The sequence below is a fragment of the Colossoma macropomum genome, unplaced genomic scaffold, assembly GCF_904425465.1.
Source record: "Colossoma macropomum unplaced genomic scaffold, Colossoma_macropomum, whole genome shotgun sequence".
Taxonomy (NCBI): Eukaryota; Metazoa; Chordata; class Actinopteri; order Characiformes; family Serrasalmidae; genus Colossoma; species Colossoma macropomum.
Genome location: NW_023494795.1, coordinates 4,592,471 through 4,609,580, shown reverse-complemented (window position 1 = coordinate 4,609,580; position 17,110 = coordinate 4,592,471). Strand labels below are relative to the sequence as shown.

Sequence of the window (17,110 nt, the reverse complement as noted above, 5' to 3'; positions counted from 1 at the left end):
CTGTGAAGCTTTTGGTCCTCGTACTGTAGAGTGTCTGACGTAACAGTGACATTGCTTTTGACTGTCCTGCAATGTTTTGGTGTTCTACCACTTTTGACCAATGATGGCTTCCATGCCATAATGTTTAATTATAATGCTGACTGTGTGTACCGCGCACTGTTTAATAAACCCAGTACGTTTCAAAAACTATACAAGATTCACTTTTTAACCACACTCACTTGTCACTATAGGAGCCACCCGAAACTATTGAGCCAAAAGAGGCTCTGTGATCAGACACTGACCACTGATGAAATGCTACACAATGGACAGTAGAAACTGCATTAGAATAGGTCAGGGATCGGCCGCATGCGGTTCTTGTACTGTCCTGTTGCGGCTGCACAGCAGAATTAGATTTTAGGTCAGAAATAAAGCAGTAAAATAAAGCTCTGCTGATCGTTCAACACAGTTTTAACAATAAATGGTTTTAAACACTGGAATTATTGTAGAGCTGCTTATTTACCCTTTAACCCTGAAGGTTGGTGCACAGACTGCTGGTCACCATAGCAACACAGACAACAGTCTCGCCTAGCTAGTAGCTAACGAAACGGCAAAGAGAGAGATTTAAGACGAACATCAATGATTTGGAGACGAATGGACTAATTTGCATTTATAAGCACTCCAGCTGGTTTCCTGATACGTTTAATCTGCAACGAGAAACTGACAAACACTGAAAAGATGCAGCAGTTATATTCTGGCGCCTCAGGCACCATTTAAGGTGGAACGGTACAGATCGAACAAGAAGTTGGAGAATGAGAAGCGACTTCAGCCTCATAAAAAGTCAAACGTTGAAAGACATTTTACAAAAACGGTTCTATTTTTGTGGAAAAGTTTCCTGCTGGAGATGCGAGAAAAGCAGCTAAAGCTGAGCTAAAGCTTAAAGCAGAGCAAAGTAAGTCTGTGTTTTTGTTTGTATTTTTTTTTTTTTTAACCTACACTGGGACATTAGCACATTCTGAGACATATTTACAGCCAAGATGGTAAAACATTACTTAAATAAATGGAAATAAAATGTCGTGGCTCCCAAGGTGGATTGATTTTTGTTGGAAAGGATAAAATGGCTCTTCTTAACATTTGGGTTGTGACCGCTGGTGTAGGTAAAAACCTACAAGGTCAGCTATTCAAAGAAGGTGGCCCCTAGATGTATATCGACAATGCAAGAGAGTATCGGACTAATAAATCTGAACACGGAAAATATTTTTGTAACAGAAAACATGTATTCAGTCATAGGACAACGTGCTAAAAGTGCTGGGAAAAACAGAGCTGAGCATTTAAACATTTTACACTGTTACTGCTGTCCCTCAGATTAGACTTCAACCAAGTTCAGTCTCCCAGTCCTCTTCTGCACTGTCTTTCATGGGCCTCAATGCAGACTCCCCCTCCTCACATTCATCTTTTTCCACTTCGTCTTCCTCCTCCACTTCATTCTCATCAGGTAGCATTACGGCATTCCTCTCAGCGTTCAGCTGCACTCGTGAGTCGTCTAGTAGAGCCTGTTGGAGTTGCTGGATGTCCCCACATAAAGCCTGGACTCTGGGACTGGCCCACACACCCTGCAGAGGCACACACACCCAGCTCCCATGCCTGTACACTACCGGGCCCTCCGCCACACCATCCTCCACCTCTCCCACCTGTCTTACCTCCTCTGATGGTAAACCGTGGGTGTGTGAGGTGAAGTCGGTCGGTATGCCTTGTTCGTCCACCAGCCACTGCCTTTTCAGGCTCTCTGCCATGTAGAGGACTTCACTGACCAGGATCCTCTGGAAGATGTTGTTGTCACACAGGCTTGGGTAAACCACCTTGTACAGCTAAGGAGGGGGAACGTTGGAGAAACACGCTGAGATACCTTGTACCTCCAGTCATTGGTCATTTTATCAGAAACATTTGCCATATAGATACACTTTAAAGGTTTACAATTACTGACAGACAGTTTATCTACCACTCTTTACCTTGTCCTTAAGTGGGACCACCACTGACCACATGTTGTTTGGGTGGTTGACCATTTCCAACTTAATAATGATGGCGTATCAGTGTGTTTTGTGCTGGTATCAAGTACAGCAGCGTTGCTGGGATTTTACCCACCTCAGTGTCACTGCTGAGTTGGGTAAAGTCCATCAACCAAAACATGTATATATGTGATAGTGGTTCTGTGGTCACTACTGACCACTGATGAGGTGCTAGAGGATGACCAACACAGACTTTGCAGGGAAAAGGATGAGCTATTGTGTCTGTACATATACTAGGTGTACCAACAAGGTAGGCATGTCTAATAATGTGACCAATAAGAGGAAAATAAAAAAAACGATACCATACAGTTCTGCTATTATAGGTCTGGATCTGCTGTATAGTATGTTATACAACAGATACTATCTCAAGGAGGGTGACAGTGGCTGCCATGGGTCACAGAATCATAATACAGGGTGATTCAAAAAGATTTATCCGATTTCAAAATGATTGATTTCACTTGTAAATCATTACAGATCAATGCAGTGAACTGTAAATGGTTTAAATGAGCATAAAGTTTATTATGTAATTGTACAAGGTCTCAGTATGAACCTCCTCCAGCTGTACAGACAACATCAACGCCATAGTCAAACTCATCCCATACTGGATTGAGCGTGTCGGGTGTCGCTGCACTCACGGCTCTTTCAGTGCGATTTCGGAGATCATCCAGTGTTGTGGAACCAACGACGAACGCTCTGAGCTGTTGGAGGTTCACTCCCCACGAAAATCACGGTAAGAAACTCTATGAGCCCCTCTTACAATTGGATTTTGATTGGTTCCTAGGCACCTCACGGTTGTAAAAATATGGCGCTTTGAAATCGGATGAATCTTTTTTAATCACCCTGTACAACTTTAGGACAAGCTGGCCAGTAAGATTAAACATATTAAAGCCACTTTACCAGTCTGTACACTGTAGGCTCCCGCCGTGTACTGCTCATTGGTGCATTTGACTCATCAGCATCTCTTCGAAACACGCCAATCTGGGAACAGAATCCGACCTCTCTGTCCCGACCTGGAGCCTCACCTACTCCAGTGAACTCCACTGAGTAGCCATATTTCCTACACACTCCAAGAGCCCTGGGCAACCGAGAGAGCTGCGATCAGACCTGCTATTCAAAAGAATGAATACTGGCTGCAAAAACGTAATAAAATCAAAGGTAAATTTGAAAACAAAAGCTCACCAAGTCTGAAACTCAGTTCTGCTCCATTCAAACTTGTGGTCATTATGTCTGAAGCCCTTTAAGCCTGGCAGCAGTGGATTGAACTCTGCATTCGGTGTGCTTATGATCACAGCGCAGGGGGTCATATATCCAAACACAACATCTGAAAACCGCTCCACTTCCCAAAGCTCAAGGTGCTCAATTCTTGAAAAAAAGAGAGAACAGGTGATTCTGACTACTAAACTGTAGGCCTCTATTGTATGTTAGCAAAGGAAGTGCACTCACAATTCAATACATGTCACAAGGTCAAAGCCCCGGGTGTATGGCTCTCTTTCTGTAACGGACCCTTGGTAGAGCTCAATGGTCAAAGGCCTGGGACTTGGCCGCAGGTAGTCACTCGAGAGCGGGGCCAGTGCATGCCTGAAAAACAGAAACACATAAAGGGAGCCTTCACCTCATTGCTACCATCATTTATGACTGCTTAGAGCAGAACCTATTAGGGCTGAACGATTTGTGGAAAATATCTAATTGCGATTTTTTGGCCAAGAAACCCAGAACATCCACCTTTTTTGTCTTGAGGCTCGACCCCTGAACGCAGTGTGTCAAACTGCCAGTAAGCTGTGGTTGTGATGTCACAACACAGGGAGGTTTGGTTGCCTCTGATTGGTCTAACTCGTCTACAGCCGTTTCCCAAACTCTTATTAGGTTCCGTTTCCCCTCTTAAAACCTAAAACAACGTTTTTGCTGATGTACATGCTTAATAAAGATGGTTCTTCAAGGGTTATCTATTAAAGACAGTGGTTCTATGTAGAACCATGAACACTCAAACAACCTTTTGCATGTTCAAATGGTTCTTTGCATGGTAAAATAGTTCTTCAGATTGATGGAGAATGTGTTGTATATGGTTCTATATAGAACCTTTTTCAAAAGAGTTCTCTGTAGGACCAAAATGGTCTTCTATTGTTATAAGCTTGACATCAACAAGCAACAAAGGAACAGTACCAACCCTTTTTGATGCTATACTGAACCACATACAACACGTTCTCCAATCTGAAGAACCTTTTCACCAGGCAAAGAACTTTTTATGCATGTAAATGGATCTCTGAGTGTTCATGGTTCTGTATGGAATGACTGTCTTTACTAAAGGACCATCTTTTTAAGAACCTTGAAGAACTGTATTTTATGAGTGTCAGCTATAATTAAAAAAAATTTCAGCTTTTGCAATTTGAAAATTGCACTGCCTTAAATTGCGATTTCAAAATAAAATCAATTAATCTTTCAGCCCTAGTACCTGTGCACCGGACTGGCTTTGCATAATTAAACTGTTAATGATGTAAAAGTCATTGATGTAAAAGTTTGATGTGAAATACTACTAATACTTCTAGAGAAAGTGTTTAATGTCTCTTCAAACCACCTCACAGGAAGTTTTTTTTTTTTATATGAAATGGTTATGAATATACTGCCTGACGCCTGAGACATTTTATGATAATTTCGCTTTAAGGTTTTGGCCTAAAAAAATAAACAAATAACTTTGGATTGTAAATGGCTGTATTTGGGTTATAGACAAAATAGGTGGATGTTCTGGTCTTCTTGGCCAAAAAAAATCAGGCCTGAATCTCAATTTCTAAAAAAAAAAATCGCAATTTAAATTGCATTCACAATATTAGTCAGCAAAATCGCAATGGGTTATTTTGCATAAATCGTTCAGCCCTAATAGGTTTTGCTCTATGCAGTCATAAAGGAAGGTAGTAATGAGGTCAAGTGCCACCTGGCTGCTGTCACCACCAGTGAATAGGAATAGTTCACTGGTGGTGTTGTATACACTCTTACAGGTGGTTCTACAAGGGTTCTTTAGTAAAGGGAATTATTCTATTGCTAGGACTTCTATATAGAACCATTTCATGCATAAATGGTTCTCTGCGTGGTGACATCGTTTTTCAGATTGATGGAGATTGTGGTTCTATATAGAACCTTGTTGAAAATAATTCTACATAGCAAGAGTGCTCAATCCTGGTCCTGGGGATCTACCACCCGAGAGAGTTCAGATCCCATACCCCTGGAGCCGTATTACAGAAACTTCTTAAGTCTGAAATCTTATCTGCTTAGTCACCATGACAACTTCAGTTAGGACTGAATTTAGGACAGAAGCTCTTACAGAACAACAGTCCTTAAGTTCATAATCTTATCATTAACTCCAGATAAGAAAACAGTATTACAGAAACGTCCTGACTAGACAAAACCTCCTAAATCCTGTCCTAACTTTAAGATAAACCCCAGAGCGTCTAAACTTCTGTTTAAATTGTCTGTTTCCATTGTTTTATGCAGTGACGGGCAGCACAGTTCACTATAACCAGCATAATGACGCTCCATTTATCTACACTGAAAACAGTGCTTTTAAAAGCCCCAGACGCTGCAGACTCGATCTCCACCGTCCCTCTGATTACCTTTGTGTGTTAATGTTGATATAATATTACAGTGATGGTGGTGAATAATGAGGAGACGGAGCTGAACGTGTGTGTTTATTAGGAGGAGTAACGTTAACGCGCTCGGCCAAAGCGTTTGGGAAATGGAGACTGAAACTGTGGAGCGGCGACTCTGATAAACAGCAGGGGGCGCTGATGCAACATTATTAACTCTCAGTTTATCACGCTTTAGTTTTATTTGACCTTTTTTACATCAGTAACGGTGGCTAACGTTAGCTGTGACTAACTATCTTGATTACATGTTTACGTTTCAGCTGTGCGCAAATGGTCGGTTGCTAGGCAACAGATGTGACAGTTGATCGTCGACTTCGATCGAGTAAGTTAAGATTTCCTAACTTGAGATAAGAAAAGATGCTATTAGATAAGATAAGATTCTTAAATTAAGGTCAGATTTGCTTCTGTAATACGAAACTGTGAAAGATCCTATCTTGACCTATCAGATTTCAAGTAAAGACATAAAGATAGGACGTTTCTGTAATACGGCTCCTGGTTTTAGTGGTCAGATCCTCCCCAGACAGCGAGCGTATATCGGTCCGCTGGCTTGATAAGGTCGGCACCCCACTGTTTGCCACTGCTGACCCACCCTCGGACCACCCAGATTACTGTCCTGCAAACAAGCTCTAACTCGTTTTTAATCTCCTCAAACAGATTTTAAATGCACAGGGACTTTTATTTTGGAAAATAAACTTGGACAAACATTACAAACAACTGAGAGAGAAAAAAAACAACTAGGCCTGATATAAAATGATTCTATAGAAAATGTTGTTGACACTGAGCTGGATTAAAATTATTTACTAATTGAATTAAGTTAATTAACTAATTTACGAAGTGTAACTAAAGAAAGGAAGGAAGGAAAAATCAGTGAACTGGACTGTAAATGGAAAAGGAGTGATGATAAGTGGAATTTTGTCTATGACTCTGCGTAACCACCGGTGGGCCGCACGGAAAACACGGAGCAAAACGCCAGTGGACCACCAGCTTTGCCATCAGTGGGCCGACAGTGGTCCACTGTCCTCTTGCCCTGAAGGCCTTCAGTGCCTGGATCAGGTGTGTTTGGGGTAGAGTTGTTAGGGTTGGAGCTAAACTCTGCAGGGTGGTAGATCTCCAGGACCAGGACTGAGCCCCCACTGCTATACAGCGTCAGAAAGAGTAATTCTATCATAACAATAGCAGAACTCTTTTGGTGCTATATAGAACCATATTTAACACATTCTCCATCAATCTGAAGAACCATTTCTCCATGCAAAGAACCATTTTAGCATGAAACGATTCTATGGTTCTAATTAAAATCATTCCCTTTTCCTCTGAACCCTTGAAGAACCATCTTTTTCAAGACTGTAGTAAATAAAATGGCTATATTAGTGTGGACACCTCTAGTTCCTGTCACCACCTCCGTAACACGTCTGTACATCTCTACAGTGAACCATTTCAGATCAAACCCCTCTGAATGACTGTTTACATGGGTCATTCTATGGAAACGTCCATTGTTGTGTCCCTATAGTGTTTACAGATATATTACACTGTTAGGGTTACAATTTATTTATATTTTAAAATAAAACAGTAAGTTATTTTAATAATTACACCTTATTGAGCCTCAATTTAGCAATATTGGTTTTTAAATCAATCATATAGAATTCCAAGCACCACAGAAGAGTTCGTCCTCACAGTCATGTGTGAAGGCTGAGGCCATATTTTGAGGTAAAAAACGTTTTTCTGCAGTTTTAACTACAATAATCTATACATGACTATAAAAATATATGATTTAAATGACATAAATAAAACACATAAATATTATAAAATATATAATGAAAGTTGTCGTCCCCAGGAGTCGTGTCACTGGTGTTACCACATAACAAAAAATCTCTTATTTTGACATAAAAGTCACTCTGATGACATCACTCAACTTCTTTTACCTGTTTTCTGAGGATCTATGAAGAAAAGCACATGGTGAGTCCACTGTGTCTTTCAGTTATCAGAGATTTTCTCATTTGGCTCATGATTTCATATGAAGCTTTTAGCTGAAGTCACTGGTGTGACCCACTTTATCCCATTAAAATAGAACACAAACGGATTAAATTACATATTTTAGTGGATTTGCCCTGGTTGACAACATGCATTCTTCGTTAAAAATGTCTCTGGTGTTCCTTTATTATGTGTAACACCAATGAGGATCAGTAACACCAGTGACTCCTATGGACAGACAGAAAAGTGGACGTTTCTGCAGGATGACCCACAAATCAGTGACAGAAATGTTGAAAAATCATGAGAAAACACTGACGCTCTCTGTCTGATGGCGGCGCAGTCGATGTCAACTCCCACCAGAACTTCAATACCGTGTCGATGAAACTTCAGCTTTCTCAGGAGGCTGCAGTCCGCACAGCCCAGGTCCATCACCTGTAGGAGGGACAGAGGCAGACCACCTTAACGACGTGCTCTGTCATGTATTTCACCAAAGCAGCGAGACCCCAGCGCTTGTTAGTGTTGGTGCTGTACCTTTCTGGGATCGGACGATCTAACAAACTCGACCACGAACTGGTATCTCTGCAGGTACAGAGGAGGGGAGAACAGATTAGGGGGGTTCATAGTGACAAATCAGCGCTGATCGCCCCGCCGTGAGACCGAGGAGAGTCAAACATGCGTGAGGAAGGTTTGAAGGGGTTTCTCTCTGGTATCTGTGGCGACGCGGCGCCCCCTTGTGGCGGACAGGTAGACTATTACCAGAGAACTTGTAGAGAGGAGAGTTCCCACTCTGCAATGTCTTTTGGGTTTCTCAAACGCTAGAGGGCGCTCACACTGCTTTAACACTGCTGTTATATTTTTAAGAGCTTTTAAACTCGAGTTATAGGAGTTTAAAACGGCGCCTCATGTACGTCAGTGAGCGCGAACCAACCAATCAGCACTCAGTAGCAGTGATGCCAGGGTTCTGCTGCCCAAAATCGGTTTCTTGTAAAAGGAAAAATACAAGTGAGTTTTCTTTGCTTTTTTAAAAAAATACATTTTGTGTAAATTCCAGGGTGGGGGGGGGGTACCTTCATATACACCACCATTTAAAAGTTTGGAATCATATACATACATCATCTAAACCACTTATCCTTCTGGGTCACGGTGGGGTGCTGGAGCCTATCCCAGCTGCCATTGGGCGGAAGGCAGGATACACCCTGGACAGGTCGCCAGTCCATCGCAGGCATACACAGTCACTCACACCTAGAGGCAATTCAGCATGTCCAATTGGCCTGACTGCATGTCTTTGGACTGTGGGAGGAAACCGGAGTACACGGAGGAAACCCACACAGACACAGGAAGAACAGGCAAACTCCACACAGAAATGACCCTGGTCACCCGGCCGGGAATCGAACCCAGGCCATTCTTGCTTTGCGGCGACAGCGCTACCCACTGCGCCACTGTGCTGCCTAGTGTGGAATTTTTTAACAAAAATCACTATTTTCTTACAAATAAATGTATACAATGATTCTAATATGCCAGCCCTGTAGAACTTCCCAGGTTTCAAATAGTTAGTAGACGTCTGGAAGAAAAAAGGAAATTTTAGATGTGACCAGGATGATGAACGGAGCTGTACAGTATACCGTTTAGCTAATTTACATATTTAATTCCTGGCTAATTTACATATTTGGTTGATTTTTGAAATGAAGTTAACAGCAGACTATTTTAAAAACAAACACTTTCTGCGCAGTAATTTAATGCACAGTTACTTTATATTTGAGTAAATTAAAAATAGAAAATTATTCAGTAGTAATTCAGACACATAGTCTCAAAACTTAAGCCATAATTGAGTTGTCAGGACTGGTTAGGCAGGTTAAGAATTGCCATTAGGAATTTCAGCTAATTACAACTCTCTGACTCATCAAACCTTGTGCTAACACTCGGCTAACGCTACCTAGTAACAATGGGCCTCATTCACCAACCATTCTTAATGAGAAATTAACTCTTAAATTAACTGGATAAGGATCTGAATATTAAGCTAATTGATGCTGAGGAAGGCTGTAAAGAGATATCAAAGTGCGTCCGGCTCACATTTTCCACTGTCCATGTCTTTAAAAAATGACAGTTAAGGGGAACTGTGGGAGTCAAAGACCTGCGGGAAGGCTTAGCTGACCCTGGAGTGGTGGTGCATCGTTCTCCTGTGCACTGTTGCTTCCACAAACATGATCTGCATGGCAAAGTGATGAAACATCAACATCTAGATAAGCAGTTATTTTTGGAAAGAAGTGCTGCCAACTGATGAAGCATAAATGGAGCTCTTAGGCCACAATCACCAAAGATGGGCCTGTTCACACCTTGCTTTAACAGCATTTTTGGTGATTAGATCACATTTTGTTAACACCCTCAGGACGCACTGTGACGGATTATGATCAGATCACTCAGACCACATTCGGAGGTGGTCAGAGACGGATCTTGATTGCATTTTGAATTCAAATAGAATCAATTTTATACAATAACATGAGCGGAAATGCATCTGCCAAGCGCTGACCAGCACATGAAGGGATAAACATCGAAAGATGGCGGGTGTGTAAGGCTGCAGTTACACCAAAACCAAAAGCCTTCATCAGAATCAGAATCAAGCTGGGTTGATTCAGCCGTCAGGTTGATTGGCCAGGTTTGCTTACACATACAAGGAATTTGATTTTGGTTACAGGAGCTCACAGTGCACAGTATCAAACAGTTACATGTAGTGAATGAAATAAAATAAAATAAATATAAAATAAGATAAAATACAATAAGATAAAATACAAAAAAATAAAATGAAGATAAAATAAAACATGCATTCCTACCATCACTCACTCACTCATACACACACATACACAGTCATACCTATAATCTTACATTGTGCAAAGTATGAGTCTAAAGGAGCTATGGGCTGAAAAAGGGGTCCAAGCCAAGCGTCCGAGCCATGCATTATAACAGGGAAAAACCTAAACAGTAGTAAAACAGAAGTGCTGTATGAGTTAAACATGCTTTTCACATGGGAAAAGTAGAAGTGAATCTCATCTGGTCATATGGGGGGTGATTTTTAGTGAACAGTTTAAATGAATTTTGTACAAAGTTTAGCTCAGATATGATCCAGAGGTGTAAACAGGCTCAATATGTCTGCAGGAAAAAGGAGCAGCATTTGATGACAAGAACACCTTGCCAACTGTTAAGCATTGGGGTGGATCTGTTATGCTTTGTTGGGTGGCAGCCAGCAATATATCAGCACATTCTGAAGCAAGTGTTACGCAGACAGTCAAGATACTGATGCTGAAAACAGACTGGCTTTTACAACCAGACAATCATACCTACAACATACCTTAAAGTCTCCCATTATCTAGTTCAAGAAACACAAACTGAAGTTTTTGGAACGGCCCTCACAACCTCTTAGATCTTAAACATGCTCCGCAAGACGGCCTAAGAATATAGCAGAACTAGAAAAGTAAAGAATAGTGGGTGAAAATTACAAAAACAAAAATAGAAAAATTCCAACCTGTTTACTAGGAGCTTTTGCAAGCTGTAATATCTGCCAAAGGGGTATTACTAAGTATAGACTTAGTGGAGTATTCAAATTTTTGCACATTCTACAAGTACTATTTAATTTTTTCCTATTTTTAAAGTGAAACAAATATAAAGTAACTGTTATATTAACATTACGGTAACATTAACGTTTGCAGCTTAATGTTATTTTAGAACAGTTTGCTGCACAGGTTTTGGGTTGTGTTCACTTCTTTGGCCAGGAGTGCCCAACTTTTGCATATAATTGAAGGTATGATTTGAAAACAACAGAGAAAGCAAGAATTAAATTATAATTAATAAAATTATTTCCAGAATGTAGTAAGTAACTTGACCCGATAACTGATTATCTTACTATCTTATCTTATTTTATCTTGACAAAAATTGTAAATAAATAATTGCAGTATATTATTCACCATTTAATAACTTAAAATACTGAATATAATCTAAAAATGTCTTTTGATATCTACTTTATGATATTTAAGTCTACATTGTACACCAAACCTTTGAACGGTAGCATATGTCTTTGTACATACCGATAAATGTAATTACACATCTATGTTATTGGCTACGTTATTAGACTACGAAATTATGTCAGTTTTTTTGGGACACACTGTATGTTGACATAAAAAATTGACATCATTTCGTAGTCTAACGTAGCCAATTCTCCCTCAAATGATCTCAAATTTTAACAAAATGTGTAAAAACTAACCAAGTTTAATTTTTAATGTTTATTTTCAGGTTGAAGAACGGCGTTCACTAGAAATGAAAAGGCACTGTGTGTGTTAGAATATGCTCGAACACAGTCAAACAAGAGTGTGCAGCAGCATTTTCCAGAAAATTCAATAAAAATGTACCAACTGGAAAGCAGATTTGGACACGGCACAAAAAATCTATATTATTTATTTATATATATATATAAATAAATACACAAACATTGCAATTACGTTACTGAATTATAAATTTGACATTTTTTCATGCTGTTATTTTGTATTTTTTTTTTTAAAAAAAAGCGCCACGTACTCTTATTATGACAGTCTGGTCTTTTTCACACATTAAGCTACGTATGCGCAGAGCTGCTTGGCAGTAAGTCGAGTTTTCATTGGTCGCCGCGTTTCCAGTGGTCCAATCAGCGCTGTTCTTTTAGATGTATAAGGCCGTGTTAGCCTCGTTCGGGCTCTGTGCTGAGGTGGTGTAGAGTCGCTGTAGGCGGTTTTGCTAAAAACTCAAGTTATATTTTCCATTTTTTTATCGTTTCTGTCTTCGGTTATCGTCTCTAAATCATGCCTTTCTATCAGACGTGGGAAGAGTTTGCCCGAGCGGCGGAGAAGCTCTACCTGACGGACCCGATGAAGGTAACGAAGCTGTTCGACCCGCTTTGGCTAACCGGCTAACTAAGTTCGGCCGAGCCCTGAAGCCGCGTTAGTTACAGTTTAATAACAGTCATATTAAGGTGTGTTTCGGCTGTTTATGCCGTGTAATAAAGACTTTAAGTGCGCTTAAATAAGCAGAGGCACTGTTTCGCTTTGTGGGGTTTCTTTAATGAAGTGAAGGGGCTGATTTAAGATCTGCTTCCAGCTGTTTGGTCTGCAGAATCGGTGCTTTTAACCCATAAACGTTCATGGCTTTGTGTTTTGTTTGTTTATTTCAAGCATATAACCATATATGTGTGTGTGTGTGTGTATATATATATATATATATATATAGTATTTTATGTATGGTTATATGCTTGAAATAAACAAACAAAACACAAAGCCATGAACGTTTATGGGTTAAAAACACTATATGAAAAAATATCAGATTTATAATTCAAGTAAAGTAAATGCAATATTACGGAGCCCCGCTGTGACATTTTGTATAACCAAAAATAATGCGTGGCCACGAGTTAGTAAAGCGTGGGAACGAGATCACGGCTTACAAAGTCGTGGCCACGCATTAGGATCTTGTTCTCACGCTTTACTAAGTCGTGGCCACGACTTAATCATCTCATTCCCACGCCTTACTAAGTCGTGGCCACGTGTTATTTTTATTTATACAGGATGTGACATAACTGGTGACCAGCGGGGCTCCGTACAATATAAAATAACAGTAATATATATATATATATATATATATATATATATATATATATATATATAAATATATATATATACCCAAACAAGTATATCAATAGGATGCATCATTGGGATTTAAATGAAATTTCAAAGCTTTAACACAAAAACGGATTTACAGTGTCTCTTATTTTGCTGCTGGAGCCAATTCACTAATGTAGAAGTGTGATTACACAGATCTGTGCATACAAACGTGATGTATGAAGGTATTTTCTGGAAAATTTCACCTATTTAGCTGTTATTATGATCAGGTTTATTATAAAACATTCATTCGGGTTAAACAAAAGGTCATCAAAAAGATAAACAGTGGCTGAGGGGGATTTCTTTACCAGTCTTTCTCTTCAGGTCTAAAAAGAGATCGACCCAGAACGAGTAAGAGAAAACAGTTAAAGAATAAGTGTTCGATGGATTCTGTAGCCCCTTTACAAGAAGTACATGCATCACTCACGTCAGAGTTTACTCACGTTTATGTCCATATCTGAATGTTAAATTTCCTTTGGTCTGAATGTTTTTTTGAGCCCACCTCAGCACAAATCTGTTTGGAAATGGCCCAAACTATTAAAAATGAGCTTTTAGCACTTAATTTATCATAGTAAATATACCAATTGTGATCTCGTGAAACTGCTTGCTTTAACAAAACAGTACACAATCCAAATTTAATTGAGAATGAAAGAAAGAAAAAATGTAACTTAATGCATTACATAATTACAAAAACAGTCATATATATATACAAAATGTCATTGAATTTGTCTTGGGCGCCCAAAGTGCAGTATTTGTGGTAGGCCGAGGGCCTAAAACCCAAAACGATATACCCCTAAAGAAAGTAGGAGGGCTTTGAATCGAGTTTTAGAAGTGTAAGTTATTATATTGTTGATAAAGGGTGTAAATATAGAATTTGGTGAGTTATTTATAGTATAGAAACTTTTTCTCTCATTTGGTCACAGAGTGGCTTTTGGACATTGGGTGGCTCTCCTTTAAATTCAGGTCCAGTTTCCCCAAAAGCTTCTTGGCGTTCAGATTGTGTTAACTGGTAGAGAGAGTGTTCACTGTGATGCTTGCTCTTCTAATTAAGAATCATCTTTGTATTAAGATGCTTTTGGGATACGGAGCACAGAACAAGTTCTTTATCATACTGAGTTCAGCCGTTGGCCATGAAAAGGTTAAATTCCTTAAACTTTTTCCACACCTACGCACAAATCCTGGGAGGTTAAAGTGTATAAAAGCATTCCTTTCCTGATCTGGAGAAGTACAGAAACTGCAGGAGTTGTTTTAAGTAATTTGCTGATATTTTGTTGGCAGCTTAAAGACCAGAGTGTTCTAGATCTGTTTGGGGGGTCGGGTGGGGTGGCGTCTTGCTCTTTTCTCATGAAGAGACCCTAATCCTTCTCTGATAGTAATCAAAATAGTTTATTTGGTTACACATTAAAGTAGCCTTACACATGCGATGGTCAGTCTACTGTACTTCAGAAATTATGGGCTACTAAGCCTAAAACCCTGTAATTCCATTGGCTTGTGTTCATACCTGCTTGTTTCTCTGTCCAGGTCAGAGTCGTGCTCAAGTACAGACACTGCGACGGGAACCTCTGTATGAAAGTCACAGATAACTCTGTGGTAAGTTTTGTTTGTTTTTTGTGTTTTTTACTGAACTGATTTGTGTAACTCAGCCGTTCGTTGCATGAATGAATCACTGTGTCCCTCTCTGGTTGCAGTGTCTGCAGTACAAGACCGACCAGGCGCAAGACGTGAAGAAGATCGAGAAGCTGCACGGGAAACTGATGAGATTAATGGTCTCCAAAGAGTCCCACAGTGGCGCGATGGAAACGGACTGAGTGATCCTGGAGGACTTTGCTGTTTTTGGACAGCAGTGTGTGTCGGCTCGTCTGACGTTAATTTGAAGAGCATGGAATTTAATGGCCCGGCGTTTGGAATATGAGAACTGGGAGAGTGAGGGAGACAGAATGGAAAATGATATCCTCGTTTGCACACAGCTTCTCACGATGGGAAGAGTCGATATTTATTTTCTGATCCAGGATGGACTTAAATGTTATTAGGCAGAGAGCGATCTCCCTTATATTCTTTATACATCGTTGAGTGACCAGTTTGCAGTCACAATCAGTTTATTGAATAGTCTATACATAGAAGCAGGGACTTCTCAGTTCATTTGGAATAGTATTATTAGTGTTTACCAGCTCTGCTCCTGGAGGCACAAATGCACTGCACAGTTTTGTTTTGTTTTTTTTCTGCTCCAACATCATCAGAGGTTATTGCTATAACTCAGGAGCAGGGGAAGCTCAAAACTGTTGCAGATGGCCTGCAGGACTGGAGCTGAATCTCAGCAATCATTGGAACCCACATTGATTCAAGTCTGTCAGTAATGAATGCATTTACCTGAAATAAATGTTTTATTTTTTTTGGCATCTGAGACTTTTGCGTGGCTGTCTTCATGTAGAGGTGATATTTTGCCTACTTTTGTGACTGTAATATGCAAAAAGTTACACAACAATTCATGTAATCTGCCATTATCAATTAAAACACTTGCATCATGGCTGCAAACCACCAACTGATATCTGTGCAGTACTATGGTTTTGAGGAGAATTACGAATGTGAAAAAACTTGTTATACATTTAATAATCTGAGAGTGCACACTGTATAGGCTGAATCCATTTTACATAGGAGTTAATGCAATTAATGAAGTGCATGGCATTAATATCTGCCTTCAGTTATTTATTTATTAATTTATTTATTTTGCTCTGCTCCTTAGTTTACAGATTGCCAAATACTGGTTTAGCAAGATGTTTTTGGCGGATGGGACAAAAGCAACTCCCTGATGACTCTTTTACAGTTGTTGCTTTAATTTAGAGTTTTTTGAACTTTGATATTTGTATTTTAATCTGATCAAAAAAGGCAAGTTGACAAAACGAAGGTAGTAAAGGGCGAAGAGGTGACTTTCTTTAAAACTGATGCACATATTGGGGGTGTTTGGACTGTTCACAAATTCAGGACTTTTAATGTGGAAGTTTTGATCAATATAATTCAGCATGACAAACAGTACATTTAAGTTTTATATATGATGATCTCGAGTTTTCCCCAGTCAAATGTTAGTCCTCTTTTTTTGTCTTTTTTATCAGGGTTCTCTAGTTAACTATAAAAAAATTCAATATTACCTCTACCTCCTTTCGTAAACACGCTGTTTTCCTGTTTATAATATGAATAGATGCCACTTAACCTGTGGCTCCACAGCTGAACTTGGTTTGTAGGTAATAATAAAATAATTCTCCTTTACAGTAAAATAAAGCTCTGCTGATCGTTCAACACAGTTTAACAATAAATGGTCTTAAACTCTGGAGTTAATGTAGAACTGCTGATTCACCCTTTAACCCTGAAGATCAGCGCAGACTGCTGGTCACCATAGCAACGCAGACAAGACTCTCGCCTAGCTAGTAGCTAACGAAACGGCAAAGAGAGAGATTTAAGATAAACATCGATAATTTGGAGACGAATGGACTTATTTGTGTTTATAATCACTCCAGCTGGTTTCCAGATACGTTTAATCTGCAGCGAGAAACTGACAAACACTGAAAAGTCACGAAGCTGAAGTCGTTTGAATTTTCCCGTTCCACCTTAAATGATGCCTGAGACGCCAGAATATAACTAACTGCTGCGCCATTTAAGGAGGAACTGGAAAATTCGAACAAAAAACTGACTTCAGTTTCGTGACTTTTTAGCGTTTGACAACGAGTGAGACTTGGGCCTCTAAAAAGTCGAACAACAGGAGACATTTTTACGAGAAACTATAATACTTTTGCAAGAAAAA

General features: G+C 39.7%; 2 protein-coding genes across 2 annotated transcripts; one reads left to right on the top strand and one right to left on the bottom strand.

Annotated features, from left to right (window-relative positions):
- Window positions 1–1,274: 1,274 nt before the first annotated feature.
- Window positions 1,275–8,266, bottom strand: henmt1 (HEN methyltransferase 1). The gene is made up of 6 exons (XM_036582634.1): window positions 8,177–8,266; window positions 7,962–8,077; window positions 3,486–3,620; window positions 3,222–3,404; window positions 2,940–3,117; window positions 1,275–1,844 (listed from the first exon to the last, which is right to left on the bottom strand). Exons 1-6 carry the CDS (start codon window positions 8,264–8,266, stop codon window positions 1,350–1,352), a joined length of 1,197 nt encoding a protein of 398 aa, XP_036438527.1. The 3' UTR covers window positions 1,275–1,349.
- Window positions 8,267–12,336: 4,070 nt separating this feature from the next.
- On the top strand, window positions 12,337–15,841 carry srp9 (signal recognition particle 9). The gene is made up of 3 exons (XM_036581245.1): window positions 12,337–12,540; window positions 14,839–14,907; window positions 15,006–15,841. Exons 1-3 carry the CDS (start codon window positions 12,469–12,471, stop codon window positions 15,123–15,125), a joined length of 261 nt encoding a protein of 86 aa, XP_036437138.1. The 5' UTR covers window positions 12,337–12,468; the 3' UTR covers window positions 15,126–15,841.
- The last annotated feature ends 1,269 nt before the right edge of the window (window positions 15,842–17,110 follow it).